This window comes from Tiliqua scincoides, chromosome 1 (assembly GCF_035046505.1).
Source record: "Tiliqua scincoides isolate rTilSci1 chromosome 1, rTilSci1.hap2, whole genome shotgun sequence".
NCBI lineage: Eukaryota > Metazoa > Chordata > Lepidosauria > Squamata > Scincidae > Tiliqua > Tiliqua scincoides.
Window position 1 is genome coordinate 106,885,457 of NC_089821.1, and position 23,285 is coordinate 106,908,741.

Sequence of the window (23,285 nt, forward strand, 5' to 3'; positions counted from 1 at the left end):
TCACATACTTAAAAGTAAAGCAACACCAGCAAGAATCCACTTTGCTGGCTTTTCCTTTGTTTTTAAATGGAAGGTCCATACATAGGTGGAACCCCTGAGTTTTGTTTTATATACTGGGCATTCATAAACATTTCTTGTCTCTTGTCTGTTGTTAGGGATGGCTCTCAAAAAAATAACAGGCATCACTAGTGTTGGTGCTTTCTGGCAAGCTTCTGCTATATGCCCCCCCTTGGACATCCCAGCGAGCACCTGTGGAAAAGGTATATAAGTGGAATTGTAACATAAGAGTTCCCATTAAGAAACTTGGTACCTATTTAATAGGTTAGTTTGATATACTTCACCAATTAGGGTTAGACATTCTGCTGGCTGGATAAAACAACAGTCCTTGTATTGTGCCTTAATCCATTTACTTCACTTGGAGAGCTTTGGTTTTATAGAATTAAGTATGTTTCCAAAATATTATAGCGTTAAGCAAGTCCCTGCAATCCTTATTTGCATTCAGAGCAGCATAATAGTTACATTTACCTGTCTGCCCTCCCTGCTCCTATTATTCATATGGGTAAAATGGATTCTTGTTGGTAGGTGGGGCTCTTTTCCACCACCCACAAATTTGCCCATTCCAATAGATCAGTGTTTCTCAAACTGGGTCAGGACCCACTACATAGGTTGTGAGCCAATTTTAGGTGGGTGCCCATTCACTTCAATATTTTATATATTAGACTTGAAATATATATTTCATATATTAGACTTGATGCTACCATGGGATGTGACTGCATTTGGGGCAATGTTACAGACTTGTACTTTTAACAAGCTACTATGTATATTCTTTTAATAATGATAGTAAATGGGATTTACTCCTGGGTAAGTATGGGCAGGATTGCAGCCTAGGATTGTAAAAATTTTTCCTGCTTGATGATGTCTCTTCTGGTCATGACAACACTTCCGGTGGGTCCTGACAGATTCTCATTCTAAAAAGTGGGTCCTGATGCTAAATGTGTGAGAACTACTGCAATAGATGAATTGCATTCTTCTGAATTTGTATTCTAATTGCATGCAATCAAAATGCTGCACAATCCATGAGGCTGGAATGCTTGCAAATATCAACTGTGAGATGACTAAAGAGAACAATCACATGAAGTGGGAATAACAATTATGAAGTTCTGTGGTTAACCTTACCACTTGAGGACTGAAGAAAACCAAGGATAATTCTCAATTGCGAATCAAACAAAAACATGGTAAAGTAGCACCCTAGACTTTTGGGTCTGGTTTTGTAATTTTAGCTAAGGGAAAAATTTTGACCAGCATGTCTCCTCTATCCCATTTATACAATGGATTTATTTCTTCTTTTAAAGCTCCCACTGCCTTCCTATTGATTGACATTTAGAGAATCAAATTTAAAAGTCTTCTTTCAATGACTGCAATGGATCCTAAGGGGACACATACAGTGTGTGCACATGGAAGGTAACTTCCCTACCGCCTTGGTTTGAGAGCTCTTTGCATGCCCTCACATAAACCAGTCTGGAGAGGTGGGGACTCTGCAGAGCAGGATTTGTGGGGCATGGAGGACTTAGATTATGGGTAAATTAGTGCAGCTCACTCCCCACCCCTGCAAGCAGAGAATGAGAAACAATATATAACTAGAGGTGTCTGAAAATGGTGTTATTTATCTTAGTCAGAAGGAAGCCCATTGTGTTCAATAAGGCTGTAATCCTATCTTCTTCACTGGAAACTAACACCTCTAGATATAATTAATAATGTAAATTATAATGGAAGAAATGAGAGGTGCTGGACTGCCCTTTTGGCAAAAAATAAACAGTACAAATCTATTAATAAAACAAATGGCACAGTTATTTGAAAGTAAATCCCATTGTGTTTGGTGGGATTTACTCCCAGATCAGTGTGTATAGGATTGCAGCCACACTTGTATTTGAGCTACAGTGCCTGCCTGAGCTGGAGGGATGGGGCTGTCTCATAATATTGTGTATTCAGTTCTGATTACAAGGAGCACCTTGTTATTATTGAGTTATAAATGCATTGTTCAGGTCAACATAAATTAGGAAAATGCAAAAAGCTGAATACTCAAGGGATATCTTTATCTGCAGGAACTGGGGGGAATAATTGTTTTATCCTTGGCACTTATATATTTCTGATTTTAAAAGGCACTTGCAAATAAGAAATTCAAAGTTTATTTTAAAAAAACACAAAACCTTAAAAAATGTCACTTACCTTCCAAGTATAGACCATGTATGTACACCCCTTCCCTGGCAGCCTGCGTAAACTCCTCTTTATATTTTTTTGTTACATCTACTGTTAAGTGCATTTTATCCAAAGGCCATTCATTTTTACGAGCTAAACTCTGCATGACAGCTGAAATAAAAATTGAAACAATTAGATGTAGATGCACTGGCTGCTGGTAGCTCCAGTTAAAAGGATCTTGCATAGCTGGGAAACTGAAAAAGCTCCCTGTTTGAGGCAGGGAGAAGAATTTTTGCTAGTCAGTACTGGATGGACAAGTAGTCTAATGGAGATAAAACAGTCTCATGTGTTGAGTGAAGCTAGATATCTATGGTAGGTTTGGGTCAAACACAAACTTCCCTGTGAGTTTTGTCAATGAAGGTAGTGTATTGATCACTTTTTTTAGTGAAGGAAGAGACTGCTTTGTGCCATGAATGTTTCCTGGGTGCTCTGTCTCTCTCAAGGTACAAATATATAACAAAAATATAGATGATTTCAGACTGGTGTTCTGGAGTGGTGACTGATGGGAATAAGGTTTTTGGCACAGTGGCCTGTTGCCAATGTTGATTGCATGCCTTACCTTCTACTTGAGCTAAACTACTTGTTGGAGATGGAAAAGAGGACATGTTGGACTGCTCATTCTCATATTAATATACTGCATATAGGCAACCCAGTATGTAGAGGAGAACACTAAAATGGAACCTGTTTCCCTTATATACAGTACTTGCTTTCCAAAGGCAGGGAGCATTTTGATATGGAGAACTGAAGCACATCACCTGCACCGTGGTACAGTCCAGGAAGAACTATACTAAATATGACATTGCTGAACTTGATGTTTAGATCTTGCTGACTTTAAAAAGCTGAAATTTCCACCTGCAAGGTTGATTTGAATTGTGATATTCCATGATTGCAACACCCACACAGATGTAAGGATTTAAAATTTACACCTGGGCATGAGTTATAACAGTGGGCTGAGAACAATTTGTGTAGAAATTCCCCGCAGCAGAAGACCTTATGTCTTGGTAGTGCTGATTTCAAATATGAATCCTACCTTGTTCCCACAGAGCTATAAATTTTGTGTCTCAGAATCAGAGATTAATGGAACTGGTTTCTTGTACCAAAGGAGAACTGGTCTTCTTTTAGTTTGCTTTTTCTTGAACAAGGTTCCCCAAACTTGTTGCTTAGGGCATAATTTGAAATGAGGGAAATCACTAAAGCAGAATATGCTGTGGTATGATTGTGTGCTTTTCAAAGAAAACAGTCTCCTTGGACATGTTTAAGGCAGTTTCAGGGAATTCACTCTAGGTTAATAAAATCAACCATGCTGATTAACCTTTCTTCACCACCACATTTTTTTTTACATATCATATTGCCCAATATGATGCATATCATATTGCATCAGGATCTTTGTATAAGTTACTTATCGCCAATCTTGGCCGCTCTCTGGGGTTGGAATGACCAGAATAAAATTGTGTACATACTTAGTAGGGTAAATGAAGAGCTTTCTGGGGTGGTGGCCAAATATATAAATATGATAATTAAGAGACGTATTTCTCTGATGGTCACAAATGGTTGATACGTGGCAGCAAGGCCTGGTTGGTCATGGTTTTAGGTGAACTGATTTATGTCTCTCTCCATCCAATCTTTTGTTTTAAATCTTTTGGATTTTAAACATGCCAATAAAGGTTTCTTGTATCTTGTATCTATCTACATTAAATGTGCATAGCTATTTTGTGTTTATAGAAATAATTAATACTAATATTTACTAATTTTTTGCCATTGCTATCCCCTTTTATTTCTTCATTGGCTGTTGGTCCCTTGACAATAGATTTTTTCCGTTTATTATTGAGTGCCCTATGATACAAATGCAGTAAACTCTTTGAGAAATAAAAAATAAAAAATCAATAGTTACGGATGTACTGTGTATTGAGGAAAATAATTGTTTATGGCACACAGCTTAAGCTGTGCTGGTAATCACGTTGAAAATACAATATTTATTCATTAGATCAAATTTAATGAAGCCTCCTGGCAGTAATTATAAAAATTACTGTAGCAGTAAATTACTAATGAGTTGTGATGTGCTTCCTACCTGTGAGGAAGGACTGGGGGTTGAAAAAGCCTGATATCCAGACAACACTAGGGAGGGTGAGAGCCTGTGCCCAGGCGTCGAGTTCACGGCAGCGCAGAAGGAGATCATTGTACCTTAGAGCAACAGAAAAGACAGGAGCTTAGGAAGATGTGGTTGGAAATGGCCATTCCCATACATCAAACACCCCCATGACCACAGTGAAGCTGAAATATATTTACAATGCATGCGTTTGTGACATATGTCTGAGGCTGTTACACAAACAGAATAAGCTTATTGACTTCCAGAGACTGCACATCAGTGCTCACCCACTGCACTGATATTTTCTTCACATGAGCTTTCCATATGATGTGCTCATCAATGCTGGGTTCATATCTCTTAAGTACCTCCAGGGCTTTTTTTGTAATGGAACACACACCTTTTTTCCCCCTCCTCTCTGCCCCCACCTTTTCCCCCCCTGCCTGCACCACCCCACCCCCTTTTTTCCCCTCCTCCTTGCCCCCACCTTTTTTCCCCTGCCTGCACCATCCCGCTCTGCACTGCTGGCTAGGGAGGGATTCGAACCTCCAACCTTGTGCTCCACAGCCCAGCACTCTCTCCATTGGGCTATAGGAAAACCTATTGTCAAAGTGTTCAGAACTAATATATAAGGTCTTCAGCCCAGCTGGTGGCTATCAGTGCCTCAAGTATTAGTTCCAAACACTTTGAGCCTAAGAGCTCTGGTGGCTCAGTGGTTAAACTGTAGGTCTGTGAAGCCAGAGGCAAGGGGTTCAAATCCCACTGAGGAATAATTTTTTTTTTTTAAGGTGGGAAGGGTGCTCCATGGCTGCAAAATATAAAGGTTGGTTGCTAGTTGCCAAAAGGGGCCAGTTGAGGCTGCAAAACTCCTCAAAGTTCAGTCCCAGGCAGGCTCTTTTTTGACCTTTTTTTTTTTTAAGTTCCAGTTAGGACTTAACCCACAATTAAGCTCCTGGAGTGAGCCCCCTGCTGGAGGCTGTGGGTTAAGTCCTACCTGGGACTTAAAAAAAAAAAAGTTCAAAAAAGAGCCTGCCTGGGACTGAACTTTGAGGTGTTTTGCAGCCTCAACTGGCCCCCCCTTTTGGCAACTAGCAACCAACCTTTATATTTTGCAGCCATGGTACACCTTCCCACCTTAAAAAAAAATATTAGTCCTCAGTGGGATTTGAACCCCAAGCGTGGCTTCACAGATCTACAGTTTAACCACTGAGCCACCAGAGATCTTAGGCTCAAAGTGTTTGGAACTAACACTTGAGGCACTGATGGCCACCAGCTGGGCTCAAGACCTTATATATTTGTTCTGAACACTTTAACTACTGTATAGGCTTTCCTATAGCCCAATGGAGAGAGTTTCCTATAGCCCAATGGAGCACCTCCCCACCTAAAAAAAATGGGGTGTTTCACTCCAGCTGTGGCAGGAGTGCTTTTGCTATCAGGGAGCACGCGCGCTCATGTATAAAAAATGGTTTATAAATAAATAAATAAAAAGTTGTGAGTTCCTGCACCTATTTTTTTTTTTTACAAAAAAAGCACTGAGTACCTCTGTGGCTTCTGTACAAGCCTGCATGAGAGAGCCAGGGCTGGTTAGACCACACCTCCCAGAGCTTTAGTGAGATGCTCTTGTTTTCCCCCTTGGCTAAAAGTCTACCATGCAGTGCACGTACTTTCTATGCACATCTGTACCTTCCGTTCTGGTCATTTTGCAGTCAGTGCCTTGATGGATTGAGACCTTTTTGGCACAGAAAAGTCTGTTCCTCAGACTAGCCTATCTACCCTCAATGAAGCAACTGCCTGGGGGAAAGAGCATTCTCTAGTCTAAATGAAGATTGTGGCAGGAACATTTCTGCTTACATGGAACTAAAAAAATAATCTAAATGTTAATTTTTATAACACACATGTATGACTGGCTACCATGGGATACTGTGGCTCAGCTCTCTAGAGATTACCCCTGTGTGTTTTATTGAAAAGACAAGGGATTCCTGAAGTAGGCCCAGGCAAATACACTGCGTGTATCATAGAAGTTGCTTCAATTTAGATTTATGGATAGCTCTGTGCCATTCGAAACCACTATCCAAGAACTGACTTGGTGTCTGATTCACTGAAGTAGTCCATGGAACAAATTCACTTGGCGTGGACTCCAGGGAGGTAACACATAGTTTTACGCTGGCTTCATCTTTTAAGTGGCTGGCCAAGCTAGGTGAAGAGAAGGTTGGCTCCATCTTCTAGGAACATTATACCTGCCCTCCTTCCATTGCTGTGTAGCACACGCAGCTGTTTCCTAAGCTAGTAATGGATACAGAGAAACACCTGACTTGCTCCCATGTGAAGCATACAGATGGTGAAAGTCAGGTTATAAGTCAATTGTGCCTCCAAATGCAATGTTCCCCCCCCCCCCCAAAAACAAATGGTCCTGGAACACTAGCATACTGCAGCAATAATGTGCTGCTGTGCTGCCATAGAAAAAGGCATTCCTCAGCATTTATTTTTAAGCATGCATTAAGCAATTAGGGACCTAAGCAAAGAACAACCCACTCCACCATCAAGACTTGCCATGCCCAACCAGATTTCCTCAAAGCGAAAAAGCTATGTTCCATAACTGGCCCTGTTGAGAGAGACTACTTTCCAAAATTGCATTTCACGCTCAGAAACATATTTGAGTGATAATTAGGTGTAGGGCCTTAAGGTATTGATAATTAGGCGCAAGGACTTCAATACTTGGCATATTTTAAACACAGTTCGGCAGACACCCGAGTTCATAAAGGTTTTTTTTTCTTTCATAGGTGTGTATTTTTCTAAAGGTAGTCCTGCAGCAAATATGGTCTTTGTTTTGTATTTAAAAACTAAGTGAAAAACGTCCTTCACACAGAGTCTCCAGTTATCTGCAAAGCCGACACCTTGCAAGATTTGTCAGTCCTCAGAGATGAGTGAAAGAAAAAAAATCACCACCTATCTGCAATGTCTGTGAATTATAGAGCAGAACCACATCAAATACAGAAGAGTTCCCTCATTTATCCTGCCTCTGAAACACATCCAAGGGTGTGCTGCATTCATTCTGTGTAGGTGGGCCAGTGTCTAATATATTCCCTGAACATATTTATAAAGGATTAACCTGTGCATGGTATTTCAGAAAATTGATTTAGTTAAAACACACACTTTCTTCCACTTTTCTCCACCTCACATATCTTTCCTATTTAACTCTGATTTTTGTCATTTCCACTGAGAGATAATGTACCTGCATTATCAGTATTCCTTCTATGACCCATGTTTTTTTTCAAGCCAATACTTTTCAGCAGATTACTTACTCTGTTTCCGAGAGACTTGCCTACACTGCAAGCATTCACAAATGGTTTTGCCCTCCACTGCTAACAAATGCCTGGGTACTGGTTTCATTCAGATAGAAGAAGTGTTTAGGAATGGTGCATCATTAGAGTGTTCATGAGATGGAACAAACCCATCCCTCCCCAAAGACGAGGATCAGCAATTAGGGTTCTGACTTTCACCTTAGCACATCCAAGTTTAAAATCCAGACAACCAAGAATTCCAGGGAGATCAAGATTGGTTAAATCAAGGTAGATCTGATATTTCCAGGTTTGGCTTACTTTTTTTGTTTATTGTATTAACTTTACAATAAAACAACACAGAACGTATGCAGCCTATCCCCTTCTTGTAATATATAGACTACAGGTTTTTGTGTGTGTTTATAATTCCCCTTTCTACCTGTAGTCACAAAATCACAGGACTAGTTCAACTTGAGAAGAAAAAAGAATTTTTTTTAAGGAGATGGATCTTTAAATAACAATAATAGACTCCTAATCTACTAATGATACAGCCTATGAAATCTTAACATTGCAACAGTAAGATTATGAACATCTCTTTTTCATCAGTCACAGTCCTGCTATGGAAAATCATGAAGCTTCACACAGTGGTCATTAACACAGATCTACATCACTGTCAACTACTAAAGAAAAGGATTAATTGGTAACATTTGTAAATGGTCTCCTCTGGGGACTGTACTAGGAGAGGAGAGTGTTACACATGGTTTGCAGGAATTCGAAAAATGCTACATCCAAGCATAAATCCTAGGTTGTTCTCCTCTACCCCTATAGGCATCCACAAGCGAATATTATTTGCTTCCTAGCAGGAGAATTTCATTGGCAATTCTTCAGTCGCCATTACTCTGCAGCATGACTGGGGAGGAGGAGGAGAATAAAATGGTACAAACATGTGATGCTGCCTGAAGGTCCAATGTCAGCCCTATACAGTGTCAGTCCTTGAGTCTTTCTAGCTCAGTATTGTTTAAGAAGAGCAGAGGCCTCACTAGGATTTGCATCACCCAGCACAAAAGCTCATTGCGTCACCCCCATAATGGATCTCCTCCCTTACCAGACCATATAGAATAAATTACAATATCATATGCACAGCCTAAATGCAGTGGCATCACTAGGATTGGTGTAACCTCCATTAACTTTATTTATGTATTTATTTTACATAGGGTCACCCAATTAACTAACAAAAAAACAGTGGCCAACTTGTCATGTCACTCACACAACTGAGTAAGAGTTCTAGTATTAGTGCTGATGCATGGAAATGAGAACTAGCATCTTATTAGTTCCCTGTCACCACATTGGCTGTCAGAACAATCAGTTTCATTGGTCAGTATTGAGTGAAGAAAATCCACTTTTTGTTACATAAGGCAGTTGTGCTTTCCTTTTCTGGTTATTTGGCCATAATGTTTTATAAAATACTGATATTTAAACATGGTTTGTTTCATTGCATTCTGCATCAAATTATATATAACATGATGGTATTACTTGAAAATACCAAGATTTCACAATTTTGGCCAGTAGTGGTATCATCTCCCCCCCCCCCCCCGGTATGTCACCCTCAGGCTTTCGCAGCCGCAACTGGCTCTGAAAGCAAGGGGGTGGGAGCGCTTTATACAGGCATCCCTGTGCCTGAAAAAACCTAACGTTTTGCCCCCCTCCAGGAACGCCACTGTATAATTGAGCTATGGTCACTCCCCTTCATTTCAGGTGCTCTGCTTATCTTAAGCAAAAAAGAGTCTTCTAGTAGCTTTAAATTTCAGCATAAGCTCTTGGGGACTATAATCTACTTCATCAGATGTCAGATTCATCACATTCTGAGAATAATACTTCATGCACTTGATGAAATGAATGGTAGTTCACAGCAGTGTATGTTGAAAGATGTTTGTCTTTAAGGTGCTTTAAGATCCTTCGCTGTTTCTGCTTCAACAGAACAACACAGCTACCTGTCTGGAAGGAACCAAGTTTGCTTGGATGGAACCAAGGATGCTGCCATCCTTCCACTTGACTGAGAAGACACACATTGTCTTCTGATGAACAAAGGCGGCATTTGATGTTAGGTTATGTCTTGAATTTCATGAAGCACCTCTTCAGAAGCCTGCAAACTTCTGGTTCTTCTTTTACAAAAACAAAAAATAAAGAGAACAATCTATTGAAAAATTCTTGTTCTGTTCAAGGCTCACTAAAAATGAACGGAAACAATGCTAAGTAGTGAAGTTTCCATTCACTACGATGGAACTTGAGAACGTCTCAGTGGTTGTTATCAGGGCTATTTTAATAGGGCTCCTGTTCCCCCTCCCCCAAACATAATTACAGTAATAATAAATGCTGGCTAGCCTCTAAGGCCAGCTGTTCTAGTGGTGTTTGCTAAAATATTATATTGATTGGGTTTTTCTTCCTGCAACTGTATAACCACACATTCTCTCAATAATATTAAAAACACATTAAAATCCTGAGTGTTAGCTGTTTCAGGAAAAAAAGGAGAAGTAACCCCATAGCACTAAAGGACAACTGAGCTGGAGGTTTCAAATCATGTAAATTGTTGTTGGCATTGTTGTTAAGAGTATTTATATACCACTTCTCAACAAAAAGTTCACAAAGTAGGCTACAGATAAATTCAAATAATTGAATGGCTACATGTTCCAAAAGGGCTCAATATGAAAAAATGCAGAACACTACCAGCAAACAGCCACTAGAAACCAGGTGCTATTTTAAGTCAGACAGATCACAAATGGCACTCCCACAGGTTCATTAATTGACTCACTCCTATATCCTATCTTTGTGATCTTTCCTATGAAGTACAACGTAGGAATTTATTCATATGTCTCGCCCTTGTCTATGTGAAACCATTGAAAAATATTGATACTACATTTAGCAGATTTCTGAATTGTAGTGAAGATTGTAGTGATGATACAGTAATGGCTTAGGGTTTAGAATTATGTTTAGCCATGCTTTATTAAACTAGGTGATAGTAAGGGACATGTAGGATATGTCTGCACAGGAGATTTTGCTAGTTCTGCAATTTCAGAAACCAGGTTCTGTACTTCCAAACCAGAATTTCAGGTTAAGTCACACCCCCCACCCCATCAATGAAGGTACAATTTTCACAATCCTGCACTGACATTGCATTCTGTCCTTGTGAAGTCTGCCTCTCTGTCACTTTGTATCACTCACGACGTCCATGGCTGGGAAACCATCACAAATATAGGTTGTAGAACTGGTTTCAATGAATGAGCATTTTGAGTCCAATATGCAGACATGCCCTTACAGTGCAATCCTATGTATGTCTACTCAGAAGTAAGTCCAATGAGTTCAGTGGGGCTTACTCCCAGGAAAGTGGGTATAGGATTTCAGCCTTAATTTCCCAGTGTTCTGTGGATCCTATTCCCAATGGATGACTACAATATGTATATATACTAGTAGAAAATTCAGTTGCTTGAGTAGCAGTTCGATTGGAAGCAAAAGGTATTGGTTTCTGGGTTCACAAATAAATAAGAACCTCTCTCCACTAGCCAGGCTGATGTGAACTGAGCATGTTCAATGGATCTCAGGAGCCACAGAATGCTGAGTTGGAAAAACACAACAGATATGTGGATGAGGACAAGAATAGTAAATTGTCTTGTTTGAGCCTTTCTCTGCTGATGCATCCTGGAAGTGTGCATTAGGGCTGAGGAGATGCAACATTTTGTTTCAGATCCCACTTGTTCAACTATAACAAGGACTTCTTCACATTTATTTTTTTACAGATGTCAGCAGAGCTCCTCTGAGCCAACCCCAGATCCTACCACCCTGTTCCCGAAGTTGCTATGGTAACCAGCTGTAGACCTGGCATCCCATGTAGCAATGTCTGCTCCTCAACATTTTGAATACTTTAACCCACTATTCTTCTGCATCCTTTTACAAAATCTGCTTTAATACACTATGGTCCACTGGTGTTGCGCTATAACCATTGGCCATCCCGATCCGAAGCCGCACCTAGCCTCTACAATGCCGATGCACATCCAAATGCACATTCTGCGTTCACATGGATTAACATGCAACTATGAAGCTGATTTGTAAAATCTTTCAAAAATCCACCATGATATGTCAGATGAGACCAAAACTTTTTAAAAACCATGATTAATATCCAGCTGTGAAAAGCAGTTATGCATTGCTAAAAGAAATAGACTATTTAGCAGGAAACAAGATTGGATAGTTCATATTCTGCTTTATTTTGGGTGGGTTTTTTATTTTTTATTTTTGCGGGTGAACAAAGAAGCCACACTGATCTGTTGGCATGTGACTTACCACTGAGCTAGGCTGTATGTTGATGGATACGCCAGTTTCATCCAAGTGTCAGGAAGATTATCAAAAAAAAAGAGCTGTCTGTAGTTGCTCCATCTCAGCAGAGATTGCCAACTCACCCTAACAAAAGAAAACATTAGTGTGCTATTTGCGTCTCACAAAGAGACTGTGATAAGATGACATGATAAATGATAGAGGACTTTTTTTTCCCCCTACAGTAAAACACATAAGGTTGCTGGATCCTCAAATGTAAAGAATATCCTGGCTCCTAAAAACTGGGGGGAGTCATTTATCAAAAAGGGGTGAAGTGATCATACAAACAGGAGCACCAGTCTCCAGCTCATCCTCATTTCTTAAATATAATCACCAGATGTGAGGAAAATTCACATTTAACAACAATTTTATATCTACGAGATATAATATATAGATCAATTTTATATCTATATCTTGTATAGTCAGAATAAAAATAGGGTCAAATAATTAAACAATGACCTTAAATATAACCATAAATAACTGAAAGCCCAATCCTATACCTTCCTACTCAGAAGTAAGTTCCATTACAGTCAGTGGAGCTTACTTCAAGAGAAGTGAGGACAGGATTGCAGCCAGAGTTGGTAAACAGGCCTATTAGCTTGTGACAATGTCCCCAGGTTAAAACAATAACAACTGACCTCTAGGTTCTCCACTTGTGGGAGATTGTTGACATGGAAGGAAGTTGATGGCAAGAAAATCTCAGCTCATGCACAAAGGAGAGGGTAGGATGTGACAGGTCTCTGAAGTGGGCCTATAGCATTTGTATGGTGCTTTAGATTGATCAAATCCTTTCATGTGTTCTCATGAGTCCTTACAAGAATCTTACAGCAAAGGTGTTATTATCCCCAAGTAAGTTCATCATTAGCTTTTGGTGTTGCTGCTGCTGCTTCTCCCACTGCTTCCATTTTGGTTGGGCCTCATGCCACACCCCCTTCTGGCTTGGTACCAGGGGTAGACTACCCCCGCCCCCACTTGCTACGCCACTGACTTTGTACACATTTGCTTTAAACCCGAATACATTCCTGAAAGCGTACCATATTGAGTGGCTAATTGCAATCTTCTCGATAGAACCTGTCAATTCCTTCACGTTTTTAGCCACCTAAAATATGAAACTTGATTCATGATGCTAGGATTTTCAGTGCCCTGGTGACTTTCAAAGAGACCTGCTAAATCAGTCAGGCTCTGTGGGAAATTAAATTTCAAATCCCTGTTTGAATGAGGATCACTTTTGTTTCCATTTAATGAGAAACCAAAATTATGGCAGTTGGTAACTTTCCTAATCATGTCAAGATTTATCCCAGCGCTTAAAAAGGTGTCCCCATTGTGTCACATAGCAGAGCAACTAAAGAATAGAATGGGTGCTGCTAAGGCATAGGGAGTGACGTATTCATCCAGCACTCTGAATGCCTGCAGTTGATAATGGCATGCATCCCTAACAATGGCATGCACCCCCAAGATAAAGTAAAGTACACACACCTTAAGTCCAAGGTCAAGTTCTTTAAGAGACCGTCTTATCTCATGTATGAGTACATTCATTCTTTCACATTCTTGAAAACAAACCAGAATATATGGAGAACGTTCTGCAGTTTTTGAGGTAATGTCTGACATGTTATATTCTTCTGGAAGCTTCTCCTGTATGTCATCCAATATCTCCTTTACCTTCAAGAGACAGGGAAGAGCTTAGCAAATGCTTCACTGGGATCCAGCTAAGTGAACATAAGCTAGAGGGGAGTTGATATTTTCTTCTTTCAGATATGAGGTCCACTCCTGGAAAGAACAGTACATGAGCCTTAATGCGCACATAACGCAGGCCGTATTGCTTCATTGATTTCTGGTAGAGTACGCACAGCAGGGAAAGGCAGAGATGTAGAAAAATCTTTGCAGGAATGGGAGACCCTTTAATCATACTAACAATTTTGACATTAAAAGCCCTTAAGACCCTAAAGTACAGACGAGTTAAAAACATAGGGGGATAACTCCTTAAATCAGACCAACTGCTTTCCAGACTTGTCACAGAAACACATTACAGGACTCAGGCCCAAACCTATTCAACTTTCCAGTGCAGCTGCAGCTGCAGCTGCAATGCAGCTCCAAGGCAAGGGAACAAACATGGAGGGGCCTTGTGGAGGCCTCCATAACTACCTTCCCACCAAAGGATGCAGCATACACCCCTTTGAAACAGGGCTGGAAAGTTGGATGGGATTTGGCCCTCAGTGAGGTGCTGTGAAGAACAGTTGTGAAACGATTAGCTCAGCATTTGGGGCTGTCACTATATCTAAACTTGAAGCAGAATGAGCTGGTAGAGTAGACTGGACCAAGATGCTGATGGCGCATTCCAGTGTGGAATACCCTGTCCTGGGTGAACAAGTCCCCATAAGCAGAATACTACAATTTTAAGGTACTAAGCCCAGCCCTTTCCCTGATTTGCAAGTTATCTACTTGCAGATTTTTTCTTTTTTAATATAAGGCAGCATTCAAAAGTGCAGTTTGAAATGGTATAGTCCATTCTACCATCTTACTCTGCTGCATATATAACTGCATTTTCTGTGTCTGACCTTTTGTGCATTCTTTATGCACAAAATCACTGATGGAGATACATAGTTTAAGAAATAACATCTTACACGCTATACAATCTTGCACTGGCACGCCAGGAGGCCTGCGCTGATTCCAGCACTAGATTGGGGCCTGAAGTGGCTCAGCTAGAAGCAAGGGGAAACTTTTCCCCTTACCCCCAGATAAGCCACCACAGTCCCGATGGGTAAGCCACAACAGGTAAGCCACCTGGGTAAGCCACCATAGACCCAATGGGTCTCCTTGGACTTGCGCAATCTCAGGAGGTGGCATAAGCTTGCAGCCACTCCACACTGCTCAGGGAACAGGGTTAGGATCCTGCATGCCAGGTCCCAGCCCCACCACCTGCTCCCCGCCCACCCACCCCAGGTCCACCCTCTGCCCTCCCTCCTCTTGCCCCAGAATACCTTTCTCCCACCTCCTCCCTGCTGCCTCCCTGCCCACCACAGACTCCTGCATCGACTGAGCTCAGCTGAGGCAACCTTCCCTTTCCAAGTTGGCAGGGAGGCTGGATGCAGCCTCTGCGGGCTGGCGTGCCCAACGGACTCTTGAGGAGGCGCAAACATGCTTTATGGAACTTGCCAGAGGCGCAGAGGCGCAGTCAGGATTGCGCTCTTAAATTCATAAATGCTACAGTTTGTGCTTTAAGAAAAATTAGACTGTTGGGACAACTTGTTCCCTATCCTCAGATGCTTGTGGGACATGCTTATGATTTAAATAGCTGTGTTGTGCGTGGAATGGGGGATCACAACTTCTTTCTGCAGAACATTTATTTGGGCTGAAGAAACTCGACATACCCAGAAAATCAATAGAAGGGAAAGGGAACAAAAACATACCTCTCTGGGATGTCTTATAACCTTAGATATAATGTAGCATTCTTATTTGTAAACATGTTCTACATATGAAAAGCCACAGAGCCTTTTGAAGGGTTCCATTTTTAGAAGGGTTCCAACAAGCACAACAGACTGGGTGCAAAATGCAAGGCTACCTATACCTACCTTGACTCTTGCCAATCCAGGAATAAGAGAATGGCCTCTTCTATAATGATAGAGACAAACCTTATAGTACTAGTGATTAACATATTTAAAGGAAAAGCATGTGTGCATATTTATGTAGATCAGAGGTTCCCAAACGTTTTAGCACCTGGAGCCACTTTTTTAAACAACACTCTGTTGGGATCCACCGAGGATTACCTGACTTATAAAAAAAGGAGAGCTAGAAATATTTGTTTGTTTGTATGTAATAATCAGAAAAAAAGACCATCAAACATTTATCTCCCTATATTTACACATGCTTACACACTGCAGGAGTTGAGTTCTTTGCTGAATAATTTGCAGCTACAGTATCTGATTTTTGAATAGCTTCAAAAACAGGGCACTCCAAGAGTGTAAGGAGGGCAGAGCCAGGGCAGGGAAGAGGAAGAGCCTGTGAGCAGTCTGAGAAGCTGTGTTTTCACACAATGGGCATGTGTTTGGATGGGCATGTGTTCCACGTATTTATTGCAGTGGCATCCTATCCAGTGATGACAAAGGGGAGTATTCTATTGTCAGATCCCTTGTGGAAAAACAAGCTCAAAGCCTTATTTTGTGACAAGGCACTATAAGTTAGCTTCCCCCCCCCCCCATCTGCCCATTCATCTCTCCCTCCCCAGGCTTTTGTGCAGGCTGGACACCCAGTCTGTAAAACAATTTGCCATGTGATTTGTGCTTTAAAACTCACCTTTTCTTCCATTGTCTGTGAGGTTCCTTCCCCAATAATGGATTCTTGGGACTGCAATTCGAGAAGAGTACGGAACAGGTTGTCTGAAGTCACTGTTAGGAATTCAATCTCTGCATTGGGATGAAGGCCATAATGGACTGGACTTCTAGGGGGCAGCATTTCATTGATATATTTGTGGTACCCTTGGGAATCCAGGTCTGAAGGCACCACAAAGCCAGGAGCTAGGACCAGCTTCCTATCAAACTATCAGAAAACCCCAAACATTCATTAATCACCCCCTGCTATGGAGCAAGCCTAGGTAGATAAATCAAATTGGTCTGTTTATGGAGCCATTGCTGAGAATGACAAGACTTCTGTAACATTTTATATCCGTGAAAACTGATCTCATTTGCTCTGTATTTTAATTAGCTCTTCCATGTCTCACGGACCCTGACATTCCATTGCATTTTGTTGAAACACAGGTTATTCTCCTGTTAGCAAATAACAGGAAGGTAATTTTAATTTAAAAATAAAGAGATGGGTTTTGAAAAAAAAGAAAAAAGAAAAATGTTATTTCTTCCAGATTACAACGTGATGCTCTCTGGTGTAACATTATTATTCCATGTGGCAATTTTACTAAATGAAGCCATTTACGGTAGCATCTCAGAAAATGCCATCTTTCATTGAAATGAAAGCGAGTAATGGCATAAGGATTTTAAAATAAAACAGGCAAAATTTCTTCTTTTAGACTATTACCAAAATATAGGCATTATGATTTGACAATCAATATGCTCTCATAAAATAAAATAAAATAGAACTGCAGTTTCGTAATAATGATTTCTGTTTCAAATGGCTTGCCAGAAGCCAAACAAGGTCCTTTATGGAACAGTCTGACAATTGTTTAACGCACTGCTGTAGATGTATGCGTTCTGCTTTGACTACGACTCAGAAAAAAGAAACTGCTAAGCAAATATTGAGCATCAGCTCAAGTTTAAAAACAACAGGCAGGTAGGAGGATTTTTATTTATTTGTAGAGGGTTGAATTGACTTGATATTCACAATGCTGTTTGATGCTTTTGAAGCACTGCAGTGGGATGTTCAATTACTGCCGAGTTCCTACAGTTTTGAAATGCTTATCAGCCTGCCAAGATCACACAACAATGTTGGTAATAATGCTAATAATAATAATGATCAATGTTGGAACCTTAAAATAATATGGGATTCTCACTTCGGAAGGATAAATACTATTTTCTCCAACCTGCATTCTATGATTCAGCATTTCAAAGGGAAGCCACCTAAAATCCTGGAAATGAGACAGCATCTGATTTGTGTGGGATGAACATAATTGTGGGTGCTTTCAAGTGGAGGGTTATTCTAGTGCCAGGCATGCTGATTAAGCATTTCTGATACCTACAAGGTATTACTAAGTGAGACCCTATTCTGACTGCAGACAGTGCAAACAATGACTTCTGATGCCATGTTGGGGTGAAGAGGGACAATTGCTCTCCCCCTGCCAAATATAAGAGGAAACGTCTTTGAAAGGTGCCTTCTTGCTCACTTAGGGCAAGGGTTTGTATATGTATATTTCCTGCACGTGTGTATGTGTGTGGGAGGGTGTCATAGCTCCATGGCAGAGCATATGCTTTGCATGCAGAAGGTCTCAGGTTCAATCTCCAGCATCTTCAAGTAGACCTGGAAAGGACTTGTTACTGAAACGCTGGAGAGCTGCCACTGCTCTGTGTTGACAATACTGTACCGGATGAACTAATGATTTGACTCTGTAGAAAGCAGCGTCATCTGTTTTCTGGTTATTTCTTTCAATACTTTTCGGTGGATACTTAATAACAATACTTAAACCCTCAAAGTCCATTCACTGGGAAGAGAGAGCTCCTGGTCATTGATGATACAAAAGGTACCAACAAGTGGGAAAGAGCTCGGACTGCTTATTAGTGGAATGCAATAGCTTTCAAAGCCGGTTTGTACATTACCAGCTGTGGTGTGGGACTCACAGCAGTGTGGCCACACCCTTTCAGCTTGGTAACTTATCAAGGAACAAAATTACACAAATAGAACCAACAATTCGGTTTCTGATTTTTTGGGGGGTGCGCACGCTTCTTTTTAAATCCTCAGGCTGAGGATGCTAGAGTAGAAAGCAAACCATGGTTGGCCAGCCAGCAGAATTTGTTTCTTTGAGGTGTAACAAAGTGGTGTGGAGCAGCAGCTCTCATGCTACTGCTGGAATTGCATGGCTTGGGTCTGTTTGTGCTACTAGAAAAGACCTCAAGCCTGTGCTTTGCAATGTGGTTGCATACACGGTGGGGAGCACCTCTCCTCTAAAATGCTGCTGATTGTCGTGTGATTAACACCAGTGGTGCAGTACACACATATCCAAAGTCATTGGACAAAGCTTTAGAAATGTGACCAGTTGGTGAAAATTTTTACACTTTATTTATTTAAAAGATTTTGACTCCATCCTTCTCTCTTGATAACAGGGTGCCAGGGAAGCTCAACATGTTCATTGAAATACAATAAAATGCCATCTATGCACATTCAGGTTTGTTCACACACATTCAGGTTGTGTGAATGTGTCCTTCACACACATTCAGGTTTTGTTTTTTTTACATAAACCCATAAACTAAATCAGAGACAACATGATTATAAGCCATAGGTAGGTCAAACATTTGAAATACACTATACACCTAGCAATAAATCAATGGCCCTAATGATGGATTTTCTGGAATTTACTCCCTTGTACGTGTGTACAGGAGAACAACTGTGCAGTGCAAGCCTATGCATGTTTATTTAGAAGTAAGCCCTATGCAATTCAATGTAACTCAGAGCCCAATCCTATGCATGCCTACTCAGAAGTAGTTTCCAAAAAAGCCAATGGGACCTACTCCCTGGTATGTGTGGATAGGATTGCAGCCTCACTCCCTAGTAAGTGGGTTTAACAGAATGAAACTGGGAACAGGATTGCCGTCTATGATATTATAATCTGAAACAATTGAACAGGGGATTTTGATACAAAACCAATGTATGAAATTAAATATACCAGCCATTATAATGTTTAACCATGATATCATGACTTTTTATACTCTAGAAAGATGCAAGACATCTTGCTTCCATATAGAAAAAATACACTTCTGACCACAACCAAGCAATCACCTGGTCACTGCAGTTTGGCACTGCACAAACAGGTATAAGGAGTACTTATTCCCATTTCATCTACTAAGAGATACCATTTTAAGAAACTGATATCTCAATCAACAGACAGCTCATAAAACAAACAGCCCACAACACAGAGCTATCCCCCCCGCTTTATATTGTAAATCTATTGCAGATTGTTAAGCTATATGATGAATATAATACTATTTTAGAGGAAAGGATTCTGTTCATTATTACACACTAAAATAAATGCAGGGTAAAACAATATTGTAAAGTAAATTTGTTTTCAATGCCAGCGTAAAATACAGGGAGACACCTAAATTTGCACGTTATGATCCTCACATGCCTGCCATCATAAATAAGGAAAAGATAAAGAGGAATATATATTACAGTATTCTATCAACACTGTTAATAGCAAATACAGCACACTAAAAATACATCAGGTTCCAGTAGGGGGAGCTCTAACTCAGGAAACGTACTATGTGTTTGCTAAAGCAGTTGTTACCTGATTGGGCTGCATGTACTCTTCCAAGTATGTACGGCAGAGTCTCCTATCCCAGTCATCTGTAATATGACCACCATACATAATCTCACCAAACAAGTACCGGAGATCTTCCCAGGGTACCTGGGAATCAAGAAGGGCATTTTAAAAAGATATTCTGGAGATATTCTCTCTCTCTCTCTCTCTCTCTCTCTCTCACACACACACACACACACACACACACACACACACACACACACACGAGTGTCCCCAGAAAGGCAGACATTAGTTAGTGCAAAATAATTGTCATCCACAGGGAAGACTGAGCTTTTTCCAACAAGCAGGTTCTGAATGATATGTCAGCAAACCGCCCACATTCCGTATGTCACACACAAAAAGGTCACCCAGAATCACCCTCTACAGAACGTGTTACCCATCCTCAAAATCTATAGAGTATTATAATCTTCAGAAATGACCTGAGTGTTGTACATCCAAGAAATAAGAGCATTGAGCATTGTATACAGTATTTACAAAATATTTCATGGATGCACATTTTCCTCAAGAGGATTTGATGAAATGCTGACCTACCTGTGAGTTTGCTTCCAGGTAATTGAACAGTATATTGACTGAAATGGTCAGGTCCCCGGTGTTAAAAGAATATTTCCTGTTCCAGCCTTGAGGTCCAAATTTCTGTCGCTCGGCCACACAGGCGTGGAAGTAGCAGAGTGAAAACAGGATTGTCTTAAATTCTTGTTCTCGAGTACACTGATCGAGAATATTCTAAAGAAAGAAAAACAAGATTTTTATTCTCCCTTATGAAAGAGACCCTGTGAACTGGGATATTACACTTAAGGCTATAGACAATATATTTGTGACAATGAAAACAAGAACTTGAACAATTAACTGACGGAATACAGTGCCAAAAATATTTCATCTTTTTAAAAAAGCATTTTATTTTATATAATGCATTGATTGGCATTTTCTCTAGGATGCTTTCTTTTGTACAGAGAGCACCTATTTTATATTTCTTCCCATATGCCTACCCAAATTAACGAGGATATGCAAACATATCTAAGACAATCTCCTCAATCCCTGAAAAAGTCCTTCAAAAATACTTTCAGAAAAATACAGTACATTGTGCAGTTTATGTTTTCTTCTTAACAAAATCTTTAACTATCTCTGTGTAACATCTTGAATGCAATGCCAGTTAAATAGCAATGGTTGCCAAGCTGTATGTTTCAAGCACTGGTTTTACTTCTCTGTCTTAAATGCCTGAAGACAGAGAAATATGTCCTGGAATTTATTCTAAAAGGGAGCATTACAAATATTCAACTTCAAAAAGTCCCAGTCTCATTTCTTTTTCCTAGTTTACAACACAATTAGAGTGACATTGTGAGAGATGAATCAAGGTTCCGCCAGTAAATTCAAAGAAACTGCACCAAGCTGGTGATAAATATTTGCCTCCAAGTCACGCCATTCCAGTGAAATGTACAGTATTCTGCACAAATATTATAACGCTGTCCTCCTCACCCCACTGCACAGAATCACTTTTCAATAGTAGCTAACTCAGACCAACAGCAATTCTTGCCTCGGAATTATGATCATTGTTAACGATAATCATATTAAGGAAGCTGTTGTATACATGTATTTGTTATTCTATGAGACTGGGCGGGGGCTATATACAAAATAAAAGTTGAGCCAATGTTTCAGTCTTTTAGTATTCTGATGATTTTAAAATAAGACCTTTAAAAATCTAATTTTTGCGGCTGATTGTTTCAAGTGATAATTTTACTTGCCTGGTCAAAATTATCCAACGCAGCATGAAGATTTGCCAGCATCCCGGTTGGTGGTTCATTGGTTATTTTAATAGAGTTTTCCAAGATTCCCTGTGGAATGATATGTTCCTTAGGAGTGGGGGTAGGCTCAACACTCATATACACCCGATAGGCTGGGTGACTTCCTTCACTGTACTTCTCCAGTAATTTCTCTAATGTGTCAAGCCACTTTGCAACAAGATGAATATTCTAGAGAGGGAAGATAAAAATAGGCTTCCCAGTGAGCAATTGATTTGAAATATGAAACATTTTATTGATATGAGCCAAAGGAAGCAGTCTGATGTAGCACAATATTTAAGGGGGGGGGATTACACGCATCTGTTTAGTACAATGTACTGCATAATGACAGCAATCTTCCCTGTTTGTATCTATTCATCTGATTATAAAGAGTAACAATTCTTTCTTCCACACATATATTTACTAAAGGGTTTTTTCCAAAAGACAATAAATTAGTAAATCAGATAGCAAGCATTAGAGAAAGTATTCCAATAAATCCCCCTGCCGTACAAAGTCATTTCTGCAACTCGAGTTTATTTACACAAGAGTCAATGCTACATAAACATAAATGTGAAGTTATGCATTCCCTGTTTTAAGGGGTGAACAGCCTAAAAAGGAAGGCATTTTCTAATCTGCCAGAGCTATGCAGACATTATTTTTGAAAGCCTTACAAAAAAGCACAAAGCTACCAGGCAAAATTGGTGTAATGAAGGGCTTGGACTTACTTGAAGTATAACCCAGTGGCCTTCGTTTGATGCCTTTTCCATTGCCATCTCTGCTATGGCTTCCTGCCCTTGACCCAAAGACACATTGAAAAGCCTTCCTGAGTCAATGGTAAATCCAAGCTTGCTCCCTAAACAGAACAAAAACCGCTCCAGTACACTCTCAGAGAACATAGGCTTTTTGAACAAATATTACGTCACGTGTGGAAAATGGAAAGATACAGACCAAATAGTGTAAGTATGACTTATGTGCCATCTGGACCCATTAAAATACATAAAATTTTCAGCATGCATTTCATTAAGTGGTAGATTATTATATCTGTTATTATTATAAGGCAATATTTATGCCAGAATCTTCAAATTCCTCATTTCAGACAGGTCAGACTTTGACACATCTGTTTGGGGCAAAATAGTTGGGGACTCAACTCTTTGCTTACTTTGTGGACCTACCAATGTGATAATTCTCAGTAATACAAAATTATTTTACTGTATTAGTATTTGAATACAGTTTTGTGGCCTGACCCAATGAACTGTGTGACCCACAAGAACTAGCATTTTTAAAAAATGGGGAAGGCTTCTATCTAAGACCTGAAAGAGTTGATGCTTCCCAGGGTAGATGCAAAAATATTCCCTTTGCGATGGAAACTGCTGGGATACGTTTTTGCTAAACAGTGGTAATAATCATAATATTATAATAGGCGGCACAATGTTTTAAGTCAGTATGAGGAGTTCTGAATATTCCATAAGGATTATATGGTGCTTCCATATATGGAGGAGGAAAAGTTCTGGTGGGTATGTACATCCTAGTCCCGAGATTGCAGAGTCAGGATAAAATAT

The 23,285-nt window shown here is 40.1% G+C and overlaps 1 protein-coding gene across 1 annotated transcript in view; it reads right to left on the bottom strand.

Moving 5' to 3' along the window:
* LOC136645409 (dynein axonemal heavy chain 11-like) overlaps positions 1-23,285 on the bottom strand; it is a 264,485-nt gene continuing 241,200 nt past the window's right edge. The window contains 12 exon segments of the mRNA XM_066621643.1: positions 1-219; positions 221-249; positions 2,227-2,367; positions 4,325-4,437; positions 11,950-12,017; positions 12,019-12,066; positions 13,456-13,638; positions 16,270-16,512; positions 19,919-20,038; positions 20,483-20,674; positions 21,691-21,918; positions 22,452-22,579. Coding sequence (XP_066477740.1) covers positions 1-219; positions 221-249; positions 2,227-2,367; positions 4,325-4,437; positions 11,950-12,017; positions 12,019-12,066; positions 13,456-13,638; positions 16,270-16,512; positions 19,919-20,038; positions 20,483-20,674; positions 21,691-21,918; positions 22,452-22,579 — 1,712 coding nt within the window.